Source organism: Equus asinus, chromosome 3, assembly GCF_041296235.1.
Source record: "Equus asinus isolate D_3611 breed Donkey chromosome 3, EquAss-T2T_v2, whole genome shotgun sequence".
In the NCBI taxonomy this organism is placed as follows: Eukaryota; Metazoa; Chordata; class Mammalia; order Perissodactyla; family Equidae; genus Equus; species Equus asinus.
This window is the reverse complement of record NC_091792.1, coordinates 79,142,108-79,166,804: the sequence shown is the minus strand read 5'-3', so window position 1 is coordinate 79,166,804 and position 24,697 is coordinate 79,142,108. Positions and strand designations below refer to the sequence as shown.

General features: G+C 42.3%; 1 protein-coding gene across 3 annotated transcripts in view; it reads right to left on the bottom strand.

Annotated features, from left to right (window-relative positions):
* The window catches only part of MANBA (mannosidase beta), a 120,724-nt gene that overhangs the window by 75,620 nt on the left and 20,407 nt on the right, over positions 1-24,697 (bottom strand). For all 3 annotated transcript variants that reach the window (XM_044766393.2, XM_044766394.2, XM_044766392.2), the window contains exons 5-7: positions 23,643-23,766; positions 10,994-11,169; positions 9,981-10,091 (exon numbers count right to left, since the gene is read on the bottom strand). In XM_044766393.2, coding sequence (XP_044622328.2) covers positions 9,981-10,091; positions 10,994-11,169; positions 23,643-23,766 — 411 coding nt within the window. The remainder of the gene's footprint in view (positions 1-9,980; positions 10,092-10,993; positions 11,170-23,642; positions 23,767-24,697) is intronic.

The window sequence follows — 24,697 nt, the reverse complement described above, 5'->3', positions numbered from 1 at the left end:
CAGTCATCAAGATATTCTCCCCTGTTCACAAAGGAATGAGGCCAGCACTCGCCCCACAGCATCCGCACTCTGTCACAATCCCGTCCATTTCTGCGGCATGGGCTGCATCCAAAACTTGTCACTTCCCTAGGCCTCAGTCTGAGTCAAATGTGCTGCTGTCCTGTGACACACCCAGTAAACAAAAACCAACACACATATGTCTAATCTCACTGGAAGAGGGGCAAGAAAGATATAAAACTGAAGCAAGATGGACTTCAATGATTTTTTTTTATTTTTTCATTTTTTTGAGGAAGATCAGCCCTGAGCTAACTGCTGCCAATCCTCCTCTTTTTGCTGAGGAAGACTGGCCCTGAGCTAACATCTGTGCCCATCTTCCTCTACTTTATACGTGGGACGCCTGCCACAGCATGGCTTGACAAGCGGTGCCATGTCCCCACCTGGGATCTGAACCAGGGAACCCTGGGCCACCAAAGTGGAACGTGTGCACTTAACTGCTGAGCCACCAGGCCGGCCCACAGTGATATTTTTAAATACGAATATTTTTGCATAAAGCAAGTCCAGGATAACAATGAAACCATCAGGAAACAAGGGCAATAGAGGTGAGATGAGGAGGGGCCGGTGATGAGGGAAAGAACTCCTGTCTGACACAATACTGAGTGCCGGCGAGACGTGAGCAGTGTAGCCAAGGTGAAATACAGCCGTATGGGGGCAGCCGAGCATTCTCTCGGGAACCCGAACCACGCACTGGGCCCAGCAGTGCATTACCGGGAGAGATGCTGCTGGGCACACGTGCTCTGAGGGTCACAGCGACAATGTATAGCAGCACTACTCAGAATAGTCAAAACTGGAGACGTCCCAGATTTCAACAGCAGAATGTGTAATACAATGAAATATGACACGGCGATGTAAATAAACAAACCACAGCTACACACAACATATCTAAATGTCACAAATATAATGTTGAGGCAAATTAGCCAGACACAAAAGAACACATACTATGTGGTTCCACATATATAAAGTTTAAAAACAGGCAGAAACAAACTACAGTGTCAACAGTCAGGACAGAGGGTTTCTGGGAAGGAGGGAGGAGCAGCAGTTGCAGGGCTCACAAAGTGGGGGGCTTCTGAGGTGCTAGCAATGCTAGTAACGCCCTCCTTCCTGATCAAGGTGACTGTCACATGAGTGCTCATTTCCTAAGCATTCATTAAGGCGTTCACTCACACTCTGTATTTTTCTGTATATGTGTGATACTTCATAATATATAAAAAATTCATCCCAGTCTGACATAGTCCCCCCAAACAAAGGCTGGAAAGAAAGAAGACTAAGAGATTCCTGCCAGGACACAGAAAATGATGGCAAGAAGCAGTGAAATTCCTTGCCTGCTGAGACACTGGCAAGTCAGAAACCATCTGAGAACATTAAGAAATCTGGGACTGGCAGGAACCAGAATTCCCTGGAAGAACACCCCCGATGGAAACAAAGGTGACCTAGGCATCATCTCTCTCTTACCAAATTCGGCAGCAATCTACACTCTTTATCCTAATTTCAAAAGCAAACATGGATTTCTGAAACTTGCAAGGAGCTCACATTTTTACATCTCCTCTTCGGCACAGTCCTTGTACAGAGGGGACTGTCGGGAGGTCTAAGAGATCCTTCGACCCAACCTCTACCATCCCACTCAAATGGACAAAGGGACATAGCTACTATTCAAAGTTCTCACTGCAAACGAATTCTGAGATGCTCCTCGGTTACCGTTTCAGTAGAAACAATCCTGACTACGCAGAGCCTCTCCCGCGAGGAACCTCGGTCTCCCACGCTGCACTTTAAGCTCGCTTCCTCTCCACATCCACCCCACTCCAGACAAGTGAAAAAATATCATCAGTAACAAGTCGGAGAATTAGCAAGTGTGTCCTCAGCTCCCCTTGCCGTCACATTATCTTATCCCTTTACCTGTTCTTCCTTTGATCTCCTTCATGGCTCTCTTCGGAGCCCCCTAATGAGCAGAATACACAACTGAGTAAAATGTTATAGTAAGGTTTTAACAGGCTAAATCAAATAGTACCTTAAGACTCCTACAGAATACAGAATTACTGTTCTTGTAACATTTTAGAAATAAGAAGATAATTTCAAAAACCATAGCAGAGAAAGATACGCAGTTTCAGATCCAAGCCTGACCTCAAACTTTATTGCTCAGATATGCAGCATTCAATTAGCATGCGTACAAGCAAGGTGGGCAAAGGTTCAGGAAACAATGTCAAACCATACCACATGCTGATAACACCCTGCAAAACACCACCAAACCAGCCCACTATGTCACAATCAGAAATCAATAGTTCTTTCAAAGTGAAGGTATTTGACTCTCAGATAAAGATTCCCAGTTTTCAACCTCACTTGAGCCCTCAATGCTGCCTCCCAATCCTGTCATGTTGCCTTAGCCCTTTCTCAGTGCTGGCTATCTCAAGCCTTCACTTTCCCCACATTTCTAACTTGTCCCCCATTACTTTCAACAGACAACATTACATCCTAGTTCCCAGGAGAGAAAAAAGTGATCTGATCAGCACTCCTTAAACTTTGTTTTTCAGGTTCACTTTTTCCTCTTTAAACGCCACTGAAAGAACAGTTTGCAATTCCCAAAGAAAGAAAATATACCTTAAGTGGTCCTAGAGATTTCAAAATTCCCTCCGTCCCCAACCTCCATCCTTTCCTCTACATGTGGAATTTTAACTCTCATCCCTATGACAACAAAAACAGAGCCCTCATCCCCAAGGGAATCCATCCACTTGTGAAGGGGTGCCACCCTCCCCTTCCTTATCAGGGACCATCAACTACCAACTGTCTGTCAACTCTCTGTCTGTCTGTCTGTCTCTCTCTCTCTCTCGTTTTGAGCTGTCTTCAGTCTTTCCCCATCTACCAGACCCTTCCCAGCAGGATTTTGCTGTCATTGCTTCTCATTCTCTTAACAGTGTCCTTTTTTATGTTAAAACAATTTCAAACTTACACAAAAGTTTCAATGACACTACAAAGAACTCCTGAATACCCTTCAACCAGAGACCCCACTCAAGTTTTGTCTTTTGCCCCAGTAGAATTGTTTTTAGCAAAAACAGCCAGGCACTGCACCCAGTTGTTCTCTCTCTCTCGTCTCTTTCAACGTGGAACAGGTCCTCGGTCTTTCCTTGACATTTTTGAAGATCACAGTAGACTGAAGTAGCTTTGAAGATTTTAGCAACTGGAGCTCAATTTAGGATTGTCTGATGCTTCCTCTTAATTAGATGTAGGCTACCTGCTTTGAGAGGACCACCACAGAAATGACACTGTCTTCTTGCTGCAGCTTCTTGGGTGGACACTATGTCACTCTGCCTCGGTGGTGGTGGTAACCTTAATCACGAGATGTCTGCTAGCTTTCTCCACTGTATTTTTTTCTCCATTATAATTAATAAATATTTTGTTGAGAGGTGCTTTGAGGCTACAGAAATACCCCACATTTCATGCTACTTTTGCCCTCTAGTTTTAGCATCCATTCATATTTCTTGCCTGAATTACTTATAACTATAGCAGTTATCAAGTGATTATTATTCTAGTTCTAGTATTCTTTCTACATTTTTTATTTGACCTTCCATTTCAAGCAATAACTTTCCTTTCTCTCATTTACTTATTCATGCATTATTTGTGTCAGTGTGCACTCAGGATTTTTATTTTGTTCAGTGGATTATAATCTTTTACTACCACTCTTTATGTTAATGCTCAAATTCTCTCAGATTTGGCCAGTGAGAGCACATCAAACTGGGCCCTGTGTCCTTTTAACATGCTTCATCATTCTCGAGCACCTTCTTACTCTCTAGCTGGGCGGTAAAGTCTTCCTTTGTAGCTGGACTACAGCAAGATAGTCTAGGCTCCAGGCCCAGGGTCAGTCCGTTCTCCAAAGAGCCATGATTCCTTTTAGTAGAGAACGTTATTTAAAAAACAAATCTGGACCAGCTCTGGTCATTGCTACTAGAGTCATCATTCCCAGGACCTCTGGAAAGACCTGGAGAGAACGGGGGGTGTGTGTGTGTGCACGTGCATCCATATATACACACATATGCGTATTTACATTTATATTTCTATATCTACCCACATATGCTGAAAATCATCAGTTCACAGTATAAGCCCCAATTCCAATCCATTCTAGCTCGCCCCCTTTCTATATGGACACCACCTTTCTCCATCGAGGAAAAAGCTGCCTCTCAGGACCTCAATGTATTTACTTATTTGCATAGGCCCCTGTATGCTGCCCATCTTCTGACCCCAACCAGCCAGCATTATGCCTGGTTCAGGTGTCGTTTCCAGGAAACACTTTTAGAGAGTTGCCTGTACTCATTGTCTCTACTTCCCCACCTTCAGTCATTCCTCGGCCCGCTGCAATCTGATTTCCATCTGGTTGAGGTCACCAGTCATCTCCTTATTGCCAAATCTAAACAATCTTCCTCACTCCTTTTCTAAGTTGAGCTCCCTGCAGCATTAGACACTGTTTGAGCTTTCTCTGCTTCTTAAAACACTCTCTTCCTCTGGCTTCTGTGACTCCCCACTCAAACTGCTTTCCCTTCTGCTTCTTTGGCCATTCCTTCTTAGATTTTCTATGGGCTCCTTTTCTACTCCTGGGCTTAATGATTGCACTTAAGCCCCCCTCTCTATGCAGTCCCTGAGGTAGCTCATCCCCAGCCATGGCGACAATTCTCTATATTCTGTTGACTAACACATCTATATCTTTAACCCAGATCTAATTCCTAAGCTCCAGACCTACATAATGAAATGCCTATCAAGTATTATTTCTTGGATATCTCTCAATCACTCCACACACAACACAGAATCTAACACAGAAATAATTCCAGCCTATCCCATCCCTCAAACCTGCTCTTCTTTCTACGTACTTTAACTCAAAGAACAGAATTGCCATCTGGTCAGTGGCCCAAATCAGCAACTTAAGAACCATTCTTAACTCCTCCTTCTCTCCCATCTCCACACCAACAAGCCTGATGGTATTACCTCTTAAATCTCTCTCAAACCTCTTTCCTCAGCAATTTTCCAGACCAAGCAATCATCATCTTGTGCCTGAATTAAACCATAGCTCCTAACTGGCCTCCCACTCCGGTCATTCTTCCAATTTGATCTACACAATCTTGGTAAAACAAACATGTCATTGCTCTCTCCTTAAAACCCTTCAAAGACTTCCCATGACCTCAGGACAGTCTACTTCCTTTACAGGGCTTCCTAGGCCCTGCAAGAGCTTGCCCTCACCTACCTTTATGACATCATCCATTGTTCCACTTCAAAGTCAAACACAGTCACACTGAAATCTCTTTCACCTGCACAAACACACAGCATTCCTTCGAGTCCCTGAGCCCTAACGTAGTCTTGCAAGGACTCCTGCTATGTTGCCTGGTCAATTCTATTTATCCCTCAGGACACAGATATCTCCTTCTCCAGGAATCTTCCCAGATGCCCCTGCTCTGTGCTCCCACAGTGCTCTCTATTTCTCTAGAGTTCTAACATGCTTTATTGCAATGGCTTGTTTAAATTATTTAATTTCCCAACCAAATTATTAGCTTTATTAAGATTTCGGAGAGAGGGGCCGGCCCCGTGGCCGAGTGGTTAAGTTCGCGCGCTCTGCTGCGGTGGCCCAGGGTTTCGCTGGTTCGGATCCTGGGCGCGGACATGGCACCGCTCGTCAGGCCACATTGAGGCGGCGTCCCACATGCCACAACTAGAAGGACCTGCAACTAAGATATACAACTATGTACCGGGGGGATTTGGGGAGATAAAGCAGAAAAAAAAAGATTGGCCACAGTTGTTAGCTCAGGTGCCAAGCTTTAAAAAAAAAAAAAAAGATCTCGGAGAGAAACAGAAACAGTGTCTAATTCGCTGCTCTACCACCAGAGCCCAGTAAAGGGGCTGAAACACAGTGGATGCTCCCGGAGTATTTAGTGAATGAACGAGCCTCGAAATAACAAATTCTACAGCAGCCACAGCCAAAGGGCACATCTCACAGATACTCATGAACACAAGGTGTGGGGCAACACATCTTCCTTCTCTCCTGCTACGGATCATTCAAAGAGTGGCATCTTTATGTGTAATGCACAGTGATGCACCCATAGTAGCCTAAATGAAAAAAGCTATTTCCCACAGAGAAAAACACAGAAGTTCCTCTTCTTTCTCTATGGTAAGTTGGAGTGACTCACTGTCTTTTACACTTTCATGAAGATGACACATAACAAACTCAACATGTGTGAGGGCACATATCTTTTGCCAAGAGGGTCGGAAAAAGAGTGGACATTTTGGCTCTTTAGACATCTCTAGGACATTCTCCCTGAATATACTATGAACACACACTCATACTGTCTCAAAATACAGAGCAGATTAAACAAAGGAAAACTAGGCAATGTGCTCATGAAGGGTATCTCTCCAAACTCAGCATGTGTGGCCCACAGGAGAGGTGACACCAAATGTGCAAGGTGACATCAGAGTTCTTTCCAGTACTTGGTGCTGTATCGCAACCGGGGCAGGACCTAGCCATTTCTTTACACTAAAGTCACAGTTTTTCTTTCAATATCCTCCAGTTGAGGTTACCATAAGGCTTATTTGTAGGTTTAGAGGCAAAACAAATGATTATATCTTCAGGGGGGAACATCTTATTGTACATTTTTAAAACATCGGTCCCTGATAGATAGGGGCCGGGGAGGGCGGGTCCTTCTCCAGAGGGGCTCTGAGAGCATCACTTTACAGGACAAGGCTAATTCTCCAGATGGCTCCAGGTCCAATCGGACTCAATTTCAGAATTTTTAAAGTGACATAGAGGGGCAGTTTTATGTGTAATAACCTGTAAGGTATTTTAATTCTAACAGCAGAACTCAAGTACACTGCTTAGGAGAAGGGGCTCCTGAAGCTCGCCCATCATTTTGACTTTCAGAATCAGAGAGGCTAGAGGACACGAAGCACACTGCAAGGGGGGAAGTGATCAAACTCTGTGCACCACAGTCAGAACTTTAATCCCCTTCTGTCACTAGACTCCTTGAATGGTAACAACCAGTCTTATATGCCCAGGCAAGAGACTGAAAAGCGTCCTCACTGGCAAAGCGTAACACAGACACACACACACACAAGATCTATAGCTACTGACATGTGGGCAGCACCACGTGATAAAGCTGTGTTTCCACCTGAATACTGAACACTGAAGCTCATATATCATCTGTGTTTCTGCACCTTAATCTTCAGAATGAACTGGATCACCAGACATTCAAGCAAAGTCTCTAGTAGGAAAGACAGAGACCAAAACAAACAGAAGAAAGAAAGGAATATGGAAAACAAAAACAATGCAGAGAAAACTTCAAAAGTACTTATAATAATAATTAACATTCTAACAGAAATGAGAAGATCTTACAACCATAAAATACAATGAGGATGCAATTTTTTAAATAAAATAAAAACCTTTTTAGAAATTTTTAAGTGATAATAAAAATAAAATACCTAATTTAAAAAATTGAAGATAAAAATCAAGCAAATCTCCCAGCAGATAAAATAAAAAAGAGATGGATTATGGAAGGGAAAATCTAAGAATATTGCTCAGTCCAGGAGATCCAACGTCTAATTAATAGTAGCACCAGAAAAACAGAACAAAGATAATGAATGAAAAATTATGAATCAGTTGCATTTCTATACACTAACAACAAACTAGCAGAAAGAGAAAACAAGATTACAATCCAATTTACAATCACAACAAAAAGAATAAATTTAACCAAGGAGGTGAATGACTCAAAACTATAAGATGTTGTTGAAAGAAATCAAAGAAGACTCAAAGAAATGGAAAGATATTCCATGCTCATGGTTTGGAAGAATGAACACAGTTAAAATGTCCACATAACTTAAGGCAATCTACAGATTCAATGCAATCCTAATCAGAATCCCAGCAACATTTTTCACAGAAATAGAACAAAGAATCCCAAAATTTATATGGAACAACAAAAGAGCCCAAATAGCCAAAACAACCTGAGGAAAAAAAAAAAAGCTGGAGGTATCACACTCCCTGACTTCAAAATATACTACAAAGCCATAGTAATCAAAACGGCATGGTACTGGCACCAAAACAGAAACACAGATCAATGGAACAGAACTGAGAGCCCAGAAATACACCCACACAACTATGGACAGCTAATTTTCAACAAAGGAGCCAAGAACATACAATGGAGAAAGGAAAGTCTCTTCAGTAAATGGTGTTGGGAAAACTGGACAGCCACATGCAAAAGAATGAAAGTAGACCATTATCTTACACCACACACAAAAATTAACTGAAAATGGATTACAGACTTGAATGTAAGACCTGAAACCATGAAACTTCTAGAAGAAAACATAGGCAGTACACTCTTTGACATCAGTCTTAGCAGTATCATTTTGAATACTATGTCTCCTCAGGTAGGGGAAACAATAGAAAAAGTAAACAAATGGGACTACAACAAACTAAAAAGCTTCTGCACAGCAAAGGAAACCATCAACAAAATGAAATGACAATCTGCCAACTGGGAAAAGATACTTGCAAATCTTAGATAAGGGCTTAATATCCAAAATATATTAAAAACTCATACAGCTTAACAACAAAAAGACAAACTACCCAATTAAACATTTTTCCAAAGATTTACAGATGGCTAACAGGCACATAAAAAGATGTTTGGGGGCCAGCCCAGTGGTGTAGCGGTTAAGTTCGCACATTCTGCTTTGGTGGCCCAGGGTTTGCCAGTTTGGATCCTGGATACGGACCTATGCACCACTTATCAAGCCATGCTGTGGCAGGCATCCCACATAAAACAGAGGAAGATGGTCACGGATGTTAGCTCAGGGCCAGTCTTCCTCAGCAAAACAGAGGAGGATTGGAAGCAGATGTTAGCTCAGGGCTAATCTTCCTCAAAAAAAAAAAAATGTTCAACATCACTAATTATTAGAGAAATGCAAATCAAAACCACAATAAGATATTACCTCACAACTGTCAGAATGGCTATTATTAAAAAGACAAGAAATAACAAGTGTTGGAGAGGATATGGAGAAAAGGGAACCCTCATACCCTGCTGGTGGGAGTGCAAACTGGTGCAGCCATGATGAAAAACAGTATGGAAACTCTTCAAAAAATTAAAAATAGAGCTACCATATGATCCAGCTATTCCACTTCTGGGTATTTATCCAAAAAACATGAAATTGACAATTCAAAAAGACTTATGCATCCCTATGTTTACTGCAGCATCTTTCACAATACCCAAGACTTGAAACAACCCATGTGCCTATCAACAGATGAATGGATAAAGAAGATGTGTTATAGATATTTAGATAGATGTAAATCTATCTACATATATAGATACATATATATAGATATAAATACAGATATAGATATAGATATACACACACATTGGAAAACTACTCAGCCAAAAAAAAAGATGAAATCCTGCCATTTGGGACAACATGCATGGACCTTGAGGACATTATGATAAGCAAAATAAGTCAGATAGAGAAAGACAAATACCCTATGACTTCACTCATACGTGGAAGATAAACAAACAAACAAACACATAAATACAGAGAACAGATTAGTCACTACCAGAGGGGAAGTGGGGCATGAGGAAGGTGAAAGGGGTAAAGGGACACACGTGTACAGTGACAGACGGCAACTAGACTTTGGTGGTGAACACAATGTAGTCTACACAGAAACTGAAATATAACGATGCACACCCGAAATTTATACACTGTTATAAACCAATATGACCGCAATAAAAAATAAATAAATACATACACACATACACACACACAGAAGGTCTTGAATGCATATAACTGTTACTAGTGATTATCTCTGAGTGGTGGGGTTACAGGAGCTTTATTGGTTTCTTCCTTTCATACGAAAAAATCTGTATTACTATTTAATAAGAAATATACTTTTTTCCACAAAATATTTTAAAGCATTTGCTTACCTTAGCTGATTTTTCAATACTTAAGCCTTCTTCCAGTTCAAAAAGAATTGTCATGTTGTACCCAGTCTGGTTTCCATGTCCATGAGGCCACCAAGTTTCTACAGAAATATTCTTTTAAAACATAACATAAGTCATTCTAAGAAATCTGTGGCATATTTTCAGCAAAATAATAGAGTGATTCAGAGCATTATATCAACTTTTCATAGTCAAACACAGAAATTCTAGTTTCTAAAACAAGATAAATCGCCCTCCCTCTATCATGCCAAATGATACCAATCCACAGATAATATTTAAAGATCAACACACCAGGATTTTAGCATGGATCAATACACCAAATGGAAGGGAAAGAGCAGGACACACAGGTGTGCAGAAAAACAACCCTTTCCGTTTTTAACACTCAAACTTACATTTATTCCACATTCTTAACATTTAGAATTGGACTTTGAGGTTGACTTCTTTCAAGCTGAAAACTAGAAATTGTTTTGAGTTTTTACTTTATCTGAACAGTTACTGAACGTCGACTTGCTCCATCCTTTTCAGTTCACAATTATCAATTAGAAGAATAAAAAGAAAGAAAAAGAAAAGGCAAAATCCAGCCCACACCTACCCATGAAAGACCATAAGTTTAGAATTCGAATTCTGCGTGCAGAAAAAGCACCAATGTTCAAAATAATTTACAGGCACCAAAAATATTCACTGTATTTAAATATAATGCTTAGGATGTATTTTAGGTTTAGGATACTACAAATACTGCAAAAAAAAAAAAAGTAACACACCTGACTTCTTAGGAGGAAAAGATGCCAAATTGATCACATATTCTCCATTTTCTCAATCTTAAAATTTGGGAAAATCATTCCTTAGCTCGCACACCCAAAAAATATATGATAGGTTAAAAGTGAAGGAGAAAATAGAAAAAATACATCTTTCTTTCATACTCAGTCCCTTCTTTCTAAGCATTTCTTCTGAACAGTATTGCTTTTTATCTAGTACTTTCAGGAAGTGCCATCGTTCACCTTGTTAATTTTCACAAACAGCTCAACAACCCTTTCCCCGGGCTGAAGTTCGATGCCTTGTGTCTGCTGTGTTTGCAACTTAGGGAGGGCCACCATCACATGACCATAAACTGGCTTTGAGCTGACAACATCAAAAGAAGACTCTATTTCAAGATTCCACTCCTGGGCACCGGCATCTATGGCATAAAGAGAAAAAGAAAAAACATATACATAGATAAATATATACATAACATGCTAAGAATTATCACTGCATGCCTTAGGATTCATTGACGGAAAGACCAAAGCAGCTTTTAAAGCAGTAAGTACCTCACAAGTGCTGTCATGATAAAAAGTACAGTAGACATTCTCTCTTTTTTTTTTTTTTTTTAAAGATTTTATTTTTTCCTTTTTCTCCCCAAAGCCCCCCGGTACATAGTTTTATATTCTTTGCTGTGGGTCCTTCTAGTTGTAGCATGTGGGACGCCGCCTCAGCGTGGTTTGATGAGCAGTGCCATGTCCGTGCCCAGGATTCGAACCAACGAAACACTGGGCCGCCTGCAGCGGAGCGCACAGACTTAACCACTCGGCCACGGGGCCAGCCCCGTAGACATTCTCTTTTAATCTTTAATTCTAAAGAAGAATAAATGAAATTATATATTTTATATATACTTGTACTCTACAAACATTACAATCATAAGTCACAAAAACTTTACAAATAGAGCACAAATAGAAAATTACCACTGAAAAGATAACATAAATTTTCCAAGGTTGATTGACGCTTGTTCCTTTTCATAAAGTAAAAATAATGAGCGTTTTTAAGCCATATGATAAAGTATAAACTTAGATGTATTAGAATTAATCAAATGTGAAAAAAAAAGATATATTTTACACGTAGAGCATTTACCCAAGAAGTATTCACTGAGATCCCTCCACATGCCATGCACCTTGCTAAGTGATGAGAACTCAACAATGACCAGGGTAAACACGGCCCCTGCCTTCATGAGAGGTCTAATGCAATAAAGACGAGTACAAAACTGTGACAACACTAAGACGGAAAAATTAAAGGCTCTTCTGAGAAAATATTCACCGCAAGGAAGGACACCCAACTTATAAAGGGTAAGCTATCTAGATGAGGCCAGAAGGACGTTTCAGCTAACTTCAGAGGAAGACAACAAGTCTTCCAAGCCCGCGATGGAAGGTGTGAGAGCCAGGCGTGAGAAGGAGCAACACGTAGCAAGGACCTGAGCGGTGGTGAGACCAGTGAGGGAGAGCAGCACGACGAGGAGCAAGCAGGTCCAGCTCACGCCGGCTCCCGGGCGGAGCTCCGCAACTTCACCCTAGATCAATGGGGAGCCATTGAAGACTTTTCATCAAAAAGCGTACATGATCAGACTTGCATTTTAAAAAATCACTAGGGGTCCCAGCACAGTCATATACCAGGATGCAAATGGAAGAAGCAGAGACACTAAATTTCTATCTGTGCAAAAAGATAACAATTTACAGGCACCAGAAATATTCACTGTATTTAAATATAACGCTTAGAATGTATTTTGGATTTAGGCTACTGCAAATACTGCACCTGGAGAATGGAAAAGAAATCCAGGAATGGAGAGCAGGAAAAGAAAAAGAGGAGGGAGCAAGGCTGAAGAGGAAGGTGATAGGGAGGAAAGGAAGAAGAGATGGCTGCCTTAAGGAACGGGACTTTGCAAGTGGAGTCTGGGGATGGAGCAGAAGCTTCAAGAGGGTTTGAAGTAGTGTTTCATATTATGTGCAATATAACCCCTTCCTCCATCATCCATTAAATTTACTTTGTTTGTTTAATGTCTCCAGAATTGGATTTGTGTTTTTTGTTTGTTTGTTTTAAATTAAGAAAAATAATTCTTCCGTTTTTGTTTTTTTTTAGGGAAAGATTCACATTGAGCTAACACCTGTTGCCTATCTTCCTCTTTTTTTCCCTCCCCAAAGCCCCAGTTATAGTTGTAAGTCCTTCTAGTTCTTCTATGTGAGCCCCCGCCACACTATGGCAATTGAGAGACGGGTGGTGTGGTTCTGCGATGGCAAACGAACCTGGGCCACTGAAGAGGTGAGAGTGCAGAACGTTAACCACTAGGCCATCAGGGCTGGCTCTGATTTTGGTTTTTAATAAGACAGTATGCCAAAGCAGGCATGGGCAAGAGCAGGGTGGAAAAGCAGACCCGTGTTTTTCAGGTTACACAGGAGGAACCAGAGATGAAGCGCTCAAAAAGGCTGGATGGGCAGTGCGTCAGAGCCACCAACGAAACGTCTCATTCCTTCCTGCCACGGAAAGGAGGAGAGCAGTGGCAGTGCCAGTGTACTTAAGTTTGTATGATTCATGACGAGAAACTGAGGGAGTTTCTGTTCTCTCTGAAGAAGGAAGAAGGTTATCAGCTAGGAATTATCTTAGGGAGCCTTCTCCTACAATAAGGAGGCGATTGATAATCATGGCTTACTGCAAAAGAAAGAAAAGATAAGTTTGTATGCTGATCAATGACCAAAGACTTCGCAACTGGCATTCCTCACAAATGCAGACCCACGGGAGCCCTGTGCTAGCGACGACCGCACCACATCTCACCATTTGCATCTCGCATCAGCCAGAAGTCTAGATGGCTCTGACGCACACTGAAGTAAACGAATTCTGGACTTAAGAACTATTTTTATTTATTAAATAATCCATACTCGGGAACGCTAGTCAATGAGCCCTGAATTAGGTTTGCTCTGATCCAGCCAATTTTGCAGTTTACCGATCCATAGCCTCCAAGTTTTTCTAAGAAACAGTGAAATATATCAAGACAACCACACTTTTTTGTTAAAGATACCTTTCTCCTACCACGTATAGACTAAGTCTCTCAGTTTTCCCTCTATGGCATTTTCATTGTATTTAAACAGAAGCACAGGCTCCAATCTTACTCAAAGCTGTTGATTTTCTAAAATATCCCTAAATCTTTGACAGTTACATGACCTTTAGCTCCCTATCATATTCCCTCTGGCTTCCCTTACTATCTCTTATTTCAAGAAATAATAACATGGGGCCGGCCCCGCACCCGAGTGGTTAAGTTCATGCTCCGCTTCAGCGGCCCAGGGTTTCGCTGGTTCAGATCCTGGACATGGACATGGCACCGCTCATCAAGTCATCCTGAGGCAGCGTCCCACATGCCACAACTAGAAAGATCCACAACTAAAACATACAACTACGTACTGGGAGGATTTGGGGAGAAAAAGCAGGAAAAAAAAAAGATTGGCAACAGTTGTTCACTCAGGTGCCAATAAAAAAGAAAGAAAGAAAGAAAGAATAATAGATAGCATTTCTCAAGAAATGACTATGAGCTAGGCATTGTTTTATACTCACAACATGTATTAACCTACTTAAGCATAATAACATGGCTATAAGGTAAATTCTATTATTATCGTCATTTTATAGGAGATGAGAAAACTGAGGCACAGATAAATTAACTTGCCCAAGGTCACACAGCTAGTTAAACAGCAGAGCTTGGATATGAACCAAGACGGTCTGAAACCAGAGACTGTACACTTAACCCCTAAGTTACACCAATTTCACCCAAGTAATTTCACCAAAACCATGTCTTTGTGGTGGTCAAGATTTTTACAGTGGTGAAGGGGTCTTATTACATAGGGGAGCATTTGTTCTGATGATATCAAGCTATGACAGACACCAAATATGTCTTTTGGCTGAGTCTTCAACCATAGCAGCACAGATCCATAGAACTTCTGCACTAGAAGTATGCTGATAGCTCACCCAGCCCACCTTCTGATGATGTTTGATTCCCTAGACATCGGCCGGCAAACTAGGGGCCTCGGGCCAGATCTGGCCTACCTCCTATTTTTGTAAATAAAATTTTATTTACACAATTTTATTGGAACACAGCGGCTATGGACTAAATTGTGTCTCTCCCCCACCAAAAAAATTCACACGCTGAAGCCCTAACCCCCAATGCGATTGTATCTGGAGACAAGATCTTCAGGAGGGAATTAAGTTAAATGAGGTCATAAGGGTGGTACCCTAATCTGATAGGACTGTGGCCTTATAAGAAGAGGAAGATGTCCACCTATCTATCTATCTTTCTCTCCTCATCCCACCCCCATGATGTGAGGATACAGCAAAAAAGGTAGCATCTACAAACCAGGAAGAGAGCCCTCACCACAAACTGAATCGGCCAGCACCTTGACCTTGAACTTCTGAGCTTCCAGAACTGTGAGAAATCAGTTGCTGCTGCTGAAGCCCCCAGTCAACGGCATCTTGCTGTGGTGGCCCAAGCAGGCTAGGACAACAGCCGTGCTCCGCTGTGCACAGAGAGCCTGTGGCTGCCTTTGCACCGCAAGGGCAGAGCTGAGCATTACAACAAAGCCCACAGGACCAAAAAGCCTAACGTACTTACTATCTGATCCCTTACGGGAAAAGTTTGCTGATCCCTACCCTAGAATACTTCCCCCAAAAGGCCACACTAATCTTTCTTTAATATCTGTAATGACAAAAACCTCTGCCTCACAAAACAGCTTTCCCTTTTTGCTGGTCTAGTGTAAAGCCATTCTTTACACTGATTTGAAATTCACTTTTCTTTAATTTCCACCTAAAGATTTTAGTTCTGCCTTCTAGGCACCTCCTACCAACCAACACCACCCGTTCAAACTGGCTCCTTTGCTGTTTCCTTTGACCTCCTCTCAGTGGAGAATCAGCTGCTTGTAAGAGCCTCCGGCAGGAAAACAAAGAAGGCAACCCCCAAAGGGTGTGGGTAGCATCCCAGCCTCCATGGCTTCTGACATGGCGCTCCTCTGGAGCTCATCCTGTTAACTTCCTTCGGTGCCACTAAACGAAAAAACTAAGACTGTGGAGTTAAAAACCCAACATGAAGATTTACAAGCCTATCATATCGTCACCAGATACAGCAGACCAACATATTTTTCCCTTTCCTCTTCTTCCAAATGGAGTACAACCCTTCCTTCCAGAAGCCATGGAGAATTCAAGTAGTTTAGGTTCACAAAGCACATTTAGAGTCTTCAATAATTAATAATTTTACTGGTACTACGTGGTCACGTCTTTTCATTTGCTAATTTAAAAATATATAACCCTGCTTCTGGTTAAGGAGAGCTCCCTCTTATAAATTAAGACTCACTTCTAGAACACAGCTTCCTACCATCTCTCTCCTAGCACTAACGAGTGACCTTTTCTTAAAGAATACCTACCACCCCCAGCTGTCCTAAAGTGGAATGCAAGATCATTTCAAAAATGGACAAAACACTGAGGATGGGGATAGGAAGGAAGAAAGATCATTAAATGACTTAATATCCCCTCCCAGGTCTTCCTCCCAGTTACACCAAATTTTACGTCCTCTCTTCACCCCGAGTGATCAACTCTGGGCCCAAAAAGGACAGGAACTTTTTATCAAGCAGGGTGGAAAGGCAAGGCCGCCTGCTCTCTTGACAGCTTGAGTCCTCCGCTGGCCCGCAGACCAGGGGTGTCCCATTGCTGTCCTGCTCTCTGAAGTTGTTCCACGTACCCTCAACCAGGCAGGCAACCCAAGGGACGGCAGAAAACATGGTTCTGGACACTGACTCATTTTCAGGTTTTTCCAAAGTTGATTCAGTGGATTCTTTTTAAAAACAAACCAACCAACTATCTTGGGTCTGACTTGGACGGGAATCTGTAGAAAGAGTAAGCAGCTACACAGCCCAGGCTAACACATGCTGCTTCTTCATGAAAGCAGTCTTCAAGACAACTCCCATGTATGTAGCTGTGGCCAATACACTGACCTTTAAAATCCTCGAAAATATGCCAGCTCCTTTTATATTCCTATACAGTCTACTTCTTTGTCAAGACGTTGTCAGGAAAAGAAAGTTTTAGTGAGTTGTCTAAGAGGAAAAAAAAGTAGAAGACGACATGGAAGTGTGGGGGCCTGGGATTGGCCACCCCAACATATGTCTCTTTGGCATGATTATTTGGCGCTGGTTACTTTGCAGACAGGCAAGCAACTGAAAAGTAGAATTTACTTACCCTTTGTTAGGAGACATTTACATTGTAAGGGAAATCTCCATCTGTAAAGATATCTCCCTCTCTACCAGGAAGAAGGGGGGATGACCTTATCTCTAGAAACCCTTAATAAATGGGGAAGGCAAGGACTTAAATCTGCATTTGTTTATTGTGCTTGTCTGATAACCTCCTGTAACTGACTCCCCCCACCCCCAACATCCTCCTTTGTCTTTAGCTGGATATGATGTTTAAGGTGGGGGCTTCACCCATTTTGGCGAATTGCTCAGTTTGCCTGACCTCTCCCATGTATACGTGTTATAAAGCTTTGTTTAATTTTCTCCTGCTATATGTGAATTTAATTCATTCTCTGGCCAGACGAACCCAGAGAGGGTAGAGGAAATGTCTTCCTCCTCTGCAGAAGTAGAGAAATAAGGTGGCTGAGTTACATTAATTCAAGGGCATCCTTAACTCCCAGAAAGACTCACTCTCCAACTACAACCTAAGCCTTCACTTGACCTGATTGTAACGAAGCCTCAAGTATCAACGTCTTCATTTAGTCATGTGTCGAGCTCCAAGAACACCTGGGTTCTCCCACACTTCTTCCCTCAGTAGGTTGTAATGATTGCTGTGATTTGCAGACACAGGGAAAGGACCGTGGACCACTGGAGGCTGAGCAGACCGGGCCATCTCCCCGTCACTCCGCAGGGGAGATGTGTGAGGCCCCAAGCACAGTACCTGGTCCAGAGGATCCCGAGCCAGCGCACAGGACGAGGGCCCAGCTTCCCGATCAGTGCTCTCCACCTTCCACACACCAAAACAACAGACACTAGCAGGCACGGATTGGTTGAACTTGTATATGACAATGAGGAAAAACAAAAGCAAAGTTACTTTTTGCCTTTCGGAGGCCTAACCTAAACCCAAATACCAAATACATTCAATGCGAAACAAAGCCATCAGGGTGACTGTAACAACAAAATGTCTGTAAAAAGAAGGAACACTGAAGTCTGCAAACACAGAGAATGTGGCTGACCCTCACTGAATGCATATCATGGGGTGCCACAGTTCCTTTGATTGTTAAAATACATCTGTGTGACCCAAATGACCTGACAACAGCAGAACAGTCACGTGAGCATTTCTGTCAAACAGTGGAAATATGTTCCTTGAATAATTAAACCTTAACAGTCACTATAAATTATACCCCAACCCCCAAAAGCAAAGATGTTGAATCAACTTAGAGAAACAAAATACACTCAAAGGTCACAGTTGAGAATGTAGGATGGATCTGAGGGTTAAGAACTAGCAGGGAGGTGGAGGACCATTCAGGTCAGCATGGGGTGGATCTGCCAATGAGGCAGACTGCTTCTGCAAGATGAAAAGGACGCTTCCTGTCCTTGCGGGAAAGCCATTCAGAGACTGCTCCCGGCATTCGCTCCGCCCTGCTGGGTGCCTTGCAGCCCCTCCCTTTGCAGGTCAGCTTCCTCCTGCATCTTTAACAGATGAGGAAAAGTCGCAGGGAAAAGGCAGTCCTGTGCATGGGAAGAAACAGCCGTGACAACAAGCTGAGGTGACCAAGCCACAGAATGTTCAAATTCAAACACAGGATCCTGCGCTCCTGCTGGAATTAGAGGACTGACTCCAGCAGCTGCTTTTCAAAGCGCTCATAGCTCGCAGTAACCAGAAAAGCAGGCTAGCTGTTCCTTACTACAGCTGTTTCCCCAGCTGCCTCCGCATCTTTAAGCCAGGCAGCAAGACCTCCTAGCCTACTCAGCAGGACCACATCCTCAAAGACAAAGGCAAAAGAGACGCAATGCAAAATCCCCCCAAAACAAGGACAAATTGTTAAGTTCCAGAGGAAAAATCTACCTAGGCAACAAGGCAGCTAATCAGAGGAGAGATTATTCAAGCAACCCACCTACTCATAGAGATATCTTCCAGGGTGAAGACTGTCATGTTTATGGGTAAAACAATTTCAGAAATTAATGAAAAAGTGATTCAAAAGGAATGCAAGAAAAAAAGGAACGCATGCTTGCATTCAAAAATGAGGGCATCAAACAAGGCACTAAGCAAGACTGACAAATCTTTGCTATGTGGTAATATTCTATTCTCTGTATTAAGCTGTAAGCAAAGGGCAGCAATGACCTTCAACACAGGCCTCTGCTGGGCAGGCCGGGGTCCAGCTGAGAGCCAGACTCACTCCCCCAGCTCCCAGCCAGGGCTGGAGAAGGAAGGATCGGTGCTTCAGCTGAGGCTGCAGGGAGGTTTGGATAGGGCGGGAGAAGGCAGCATCCCCGAGGGGTGAGAGTGCCCAGCACAGGCAAAGGCCCAGGGCTCGCCTGCTGAAACATCGCCATATGCTGCTTTCTCCTCCCTGTCATAACAAAGACTAACAATGCAGTGTTTCATCGGAACACACTCATCACAGATTTGGAGTTGACATGTTTCTGTAACCTTCTGAAAAGTGCATAAAACTGGACAACCATCTGTCCCCAATAAATTTTAGGGCCTAAGGTGAACTATTCATATCAGATCACAAATACGAAAGATCCGGCATGGAGAAGATAATCAGTAAATGAATATGTCTCTCTCTGTGCCTCCGCCTCTGTCTCTCTCACACCCCACACCCCCCACCACCACACAGGGACTGCATTTTTTGGCCAGATCGTTTGCTTGTAAGTGTCCAAATTTTTCAAATGAGGGCATCCACCCTTTTGGACATCCAGGTCAGCGCAGACAGTCCCCTCTCCTGCCGCCAGCAAATGGGGTCAGCCACCCAGCCCCTCCCCAGGGAGAGGAACAGGAGAATATTGCTGGGTTTCCAAACTGGATAGACAGAATGTGGGCTTCCCTTTTCAATACCAGGGTCAATCTTCCACAGTGTGAAATATTGAAAACATGGGTGCCCTAGAATAGCCACCACTATTTAAAACCTGATAGAATACTTCAGAGCTAAGATGAATCATACCGATAACTATTCTCCAATGAGGTTTTAAACAAAGTCATATCAGTGAACCAGTATCTCTTAATACCCAGATAAATAAGAGATAGTGGGAATAATTCCTGTTTTCCTTTGACTACAATTTTTTAACATAAATTTGTTTTTATTATCTTAAATATAAAGAATATACGAAAATCACTTAGGAAACTGAGGTTAGGGCAAAATCAAAGAAATGACTGCAGGATATTGTGAGATGCAAAAGTTTAGAAACCACTACCATAAGGACTGAGAATGCAGAAAAGGGAAAAAATACATACATACATATATATAAAGTAAATTAATTCACAAGAATTTCAAGTTAATTTTTTAAAAGTCTAATAACCTTTTTTTCTGTCACACCATACACAATTTAATTGGGGAATTACAGCTGGTCATTTGATCTTCAGAGGTAGACTCACGAAGTTTAAATTAAGAAACAAATCGAACATTTGGAAAAGCAAAAAGGCTCCTCTTTCTAGCCTCAATAGGGAGAAAGCAGAAAGTGCCACAGTCAAATTAGCTTAAGCTTTCATAATGAGTGGGCTGGAACTACTAGACGGATTGGTTTGTTTTAACTATTTTCTTCCCTTATTACAGAAACAATATAGGCTCAATATAGAAATTTAGAAAAGACGATTGAGCATAAGAATAAAATACAAACTATCCATAGAATGTCACTCAGAGATAGCCAGTTTGCATTAGTTTTGACCAATCTCATTTCACAGTTAAATTTTAAAAATTAATATATTTGATTTTAAATAAAATTATATGTATCTGTTTTTGATTATCAACTAATCCTTTTTAAAAATTTTTAGTAACTCTCACAATGCCTGCCTCATAGTACGTACTAAATAAATGCATAAAAGTACCCAGAATATACTGACTTATCCTCTTTATTTTCCACCTTTTAAACTTCTATGATTTCAGTGACGATGCTGTCTTCCAAAGACAAACTGACAAACACTCAGGAAGCTCCTCTCCTAATGCTTTCAGAAGTCCATTTTATTACCTAAAATAACCACACTGAAATTATAAAATTAATCAGAAATATAAGAATTACTGCTTAATATGCACAGGGCACATCTGCTGAATAGGAAACATATTTTTGTCTATGCTAAGTACAAAATATATCGCCGTCATAAACGGCCAAAAATGTAGTTGAGGGCCCAGCCCGGCGGCGTAGCGGTTAAGTTCGTGCGCTCCGCCTCAGCGGCAGCCGGGGTCGCAGGCTCGTGTTCGGGGGCAGACCTAGCCCCACGTGTGAAGCCGCGCTGCAGCAGCGCCCACAGAAGGTGAGGAAGACCGGCACGGGTGTTAGCTCAGTGGCCAGTCTTCCTCAGACACACACACAAAAAATGTAGTTGATGTAGGGAACTGATTACACTGAATCAAAATTAAATTTTAAGCATCATTTAAATTGATTTAATTCAAATAAAATTCACCCAGTCGCTAGTAACTAATAAACTGAACTCTAATGACTCATATTCAGGAAGAAATGTTTAGCTTTATAGTCAGTTTTAAATCAAACTAGAGCAGTCTTACTCAAATTTTTTCAGATATCAGAGTACCTGGAACTCAGCACTTTTTATAAACAGCCTAAGACACTGATTAATCTTCAATACTATTAAATAAAGAACTTTTTGCAAAATCAGACTCCTGCTTACACTAAGTTTTATTATATATACCCGAGAAAAATTATCGGTGGGGTTGAGTGAGTATGAACCACGATTTGATTTTAGTAGCAAAGCTCAGTTCAGGTTACACCTCCCAAGGATAGTTTGGGAAGCACTCAACTAGAGCTATTAACAGCCACATTTATATGTGCAATTTAAATCAGATCTGCTAACGCCTTTTCAAGGTTTAAAAATGCCAGCAGCACCTAATAACCTGCTCAATTATCACCCACCTCTGAGTTGCTTTGTCTTCTGCCTTCAGAACACAGACGGGCCCTAAGGACCGCGGAGCTCCTGCGGTGCTGACACCCCTCTCCATCGCTGACTCGCCTAGGGGGCCTGAGCACCGAGAGTGGTCACTGAAGATCCCACCTGCCTTCACCTGCACCCTGACTTCCCTGACTTCTCAAATCCTCACTGGTCTTTGCTTTTCTGAACTACTGTGGCTCCCATCCCAGAAGACTAGGACAGCGTCTTGTTTGCTTTGGTAATTGTCTCTGTCCTCACCGCACCAACTTCAGAGAGGTGAGCACCAGCAAACACATTCCCTTTCAGTGCCAAACACACACAGCACCACGCAAGAACTCAACAAACACTGACCAGCTGTGAACTGACTCATGGACGTCTGGGAGATTTCTGAGGTTTTACTCAGTTCTCCTTCCTGGTGAATAGTTGCTTCAACTCCAAAAGTAGTATTCTTTACCTGACAAAACTTTCTGTGTGCCTTGTTTGTCTTCCAGTTTATTTTCAACTCCTACAAGGCTGGTATGTCAGGGCCACCAGAGGAGAAAATGCAGTGATAGAAAGTCAGCCCAACGGTGGGGGCGAGGCAGGCGGTCAGGCCGGGAGCTCTGACCCTACTGTGGACAGCAAGAGGAAGGCAAGCAGCAGCCCGGTTCTTCTAAGAAAGCAGGCAGCTCCGGGAAACTTAGAGCTGCCTTTCCTCTCTCCCTCCCTCCCTTCCTTTCTTCTTTTTCAAAAAAACATTAAAAGGTATATATATGTGAACATCATCTGACAAAGCTGCCAAATTGAATAATTTGGCATATGTTATGTGACAAATTGAAATGGCAAGCAATAGGATATATTGGAGTATATGAGGAAGCCATTTGGTATAAACCTAATTCGGCCTGACTTTGCTTTTTCCAAAAGGGCCTGACCGTGGCCATTGAGCATGCATTGTGTATCTGCTTAGACATTTTGAGATAAAGGTGCAACTTCCCTCCCCCTCCCAACGTTGGCATCTCCTTAAAGATTAAGCATCTTTCTTTAGGCTGGGAACCGACTGCAGCACTCATCTGTGACCGCCCAGCTCGAGGCAACAGACCTGCCACCCTGCGGGGTTCACTGAGACAGCAGGCCTTTCTGCTGTTTCCATCAATCGCTGTGCCAACAGAGCAGCCTCGTGACTATCGTGAAAGAGACATTTCAATCATACGTGAAACATCCTCTTTGAGGGTATACAACCACCCTGTATACCCCCACTTCTTTGGAGTGCTCTGTTCCTGTGTGGAAAGACTCTCCCGGGTTATAATCCTCAGATTTAAGCTCAGAATAAACTCACCCAAATTTTCATCTATAGATTGGTTATGGATTATTTTCGTCAACATATGTTATGACATATTGTTCACCTGAGAGAAGGTATTTCATTGAGGGATAACTACAGGAAAACGGAGATAATACTGTTATAATAATACCATTACTAACATATCTTTTTAACTGTCCCCATAGGAACAGAGTTGTATGGGTTGGGTAAAACAAAAGACTATGAAATAAAAAAATTTTTTAAAAAGGTATCTACCCATTTATCTGCTTTATATTGTAAATTTTCATGATAAATCAAGGTTTATATATGTTTTACACTTTTATAAATTTAACATGCCACAAAATTTTTAAAAATAAGTCTCTGAGAAGTGTATCTATATATTCAAATTATAAAGCCAATTTTTATAACATGGTGTTGGTTCAAAAAAGAACAAGAAACACATCAAAAACAAGGAATCACATCTTTTAGCTTACCATATATAGGGGAAAATGTGAAGTAGTTCAGCTGACAAAAATTATACGCTTCAACTCTAACATCTTTCCAGATGCCCTGGGTAGGAAAGGAGGGCCCCCAGTCCCAACCAAAGGAACACTGCTCCTGTAATTTCAAAGTGAAGGAAAAAAAAGAAGATTCTGATTACCATAACTAACATTTAAACATTATGAAATACCTTTTCTTTTAAAATATTATAAACCTATCTATCTGCTATTTGCTAGGACTCCCACAACAAAATCCCACAGACTGGGCAGCTTCAACAACATGAGTTTACTTCCTCACAATTCCGGAGGCTGGAAGTCCAAGATCAAGGTGCCGCCAGGTGTGGCTTCTCCCGCAGCCTCTCCCCTGGGCCTGCAGGTGGCCGGCTTCCCGCTGTGCATCCCAGTGTCCCTCCGTGCTGTCCAAATGTCCTCTTCTTCAAGGACATCGTTCACACTGGGTCGGGGCCACCTTAACGGTCTCATTTTAACTGAATCGCCTCTTTAAAGACCTTCTTTCTAAATAGTGTCAGGACTTCAACATAGGAGTTTAAGGGGCACATAATCAAGTCCGTAATAGTGTGTGTGTGTGTGTGTGTGTGTGTGCGTGTTTGTGCCCCATATACAGCATCTGAAATGGCCCACAACAATCCCCTCCTGGTGTACATGTCCTTGTGTAATCCCCCCCCAGACGATAGATTAGACCTAGTGAATCACTTCTAACCAACGGAACACAGCAGAGGTGACAGCACTTCCAAAATTAGGTTATAAAAGACCGCACCTTCTGTTTGGCGCACCCTCTCCCACATTCCCTTGGTCAAGGTGGAAGCCAGCTGCCAGGCTGTGCGGCAGCTCTGTGCAAAGCGCACATAACTGAGCTCAGAAGCCAATCGGAGGCCTGCCAGAAACCACATGAGCGAGCAGAGGCACAGACCCTCCAGGCCTGGTTGAGCCTTGAGAGGACCACAGCCCCGACCCACAGCTTGATCGTAACCTCTTGAGTGACCCTGAGCCAGAGGCACCCCACTAGGCCACACTTGGATTCTGGGCTC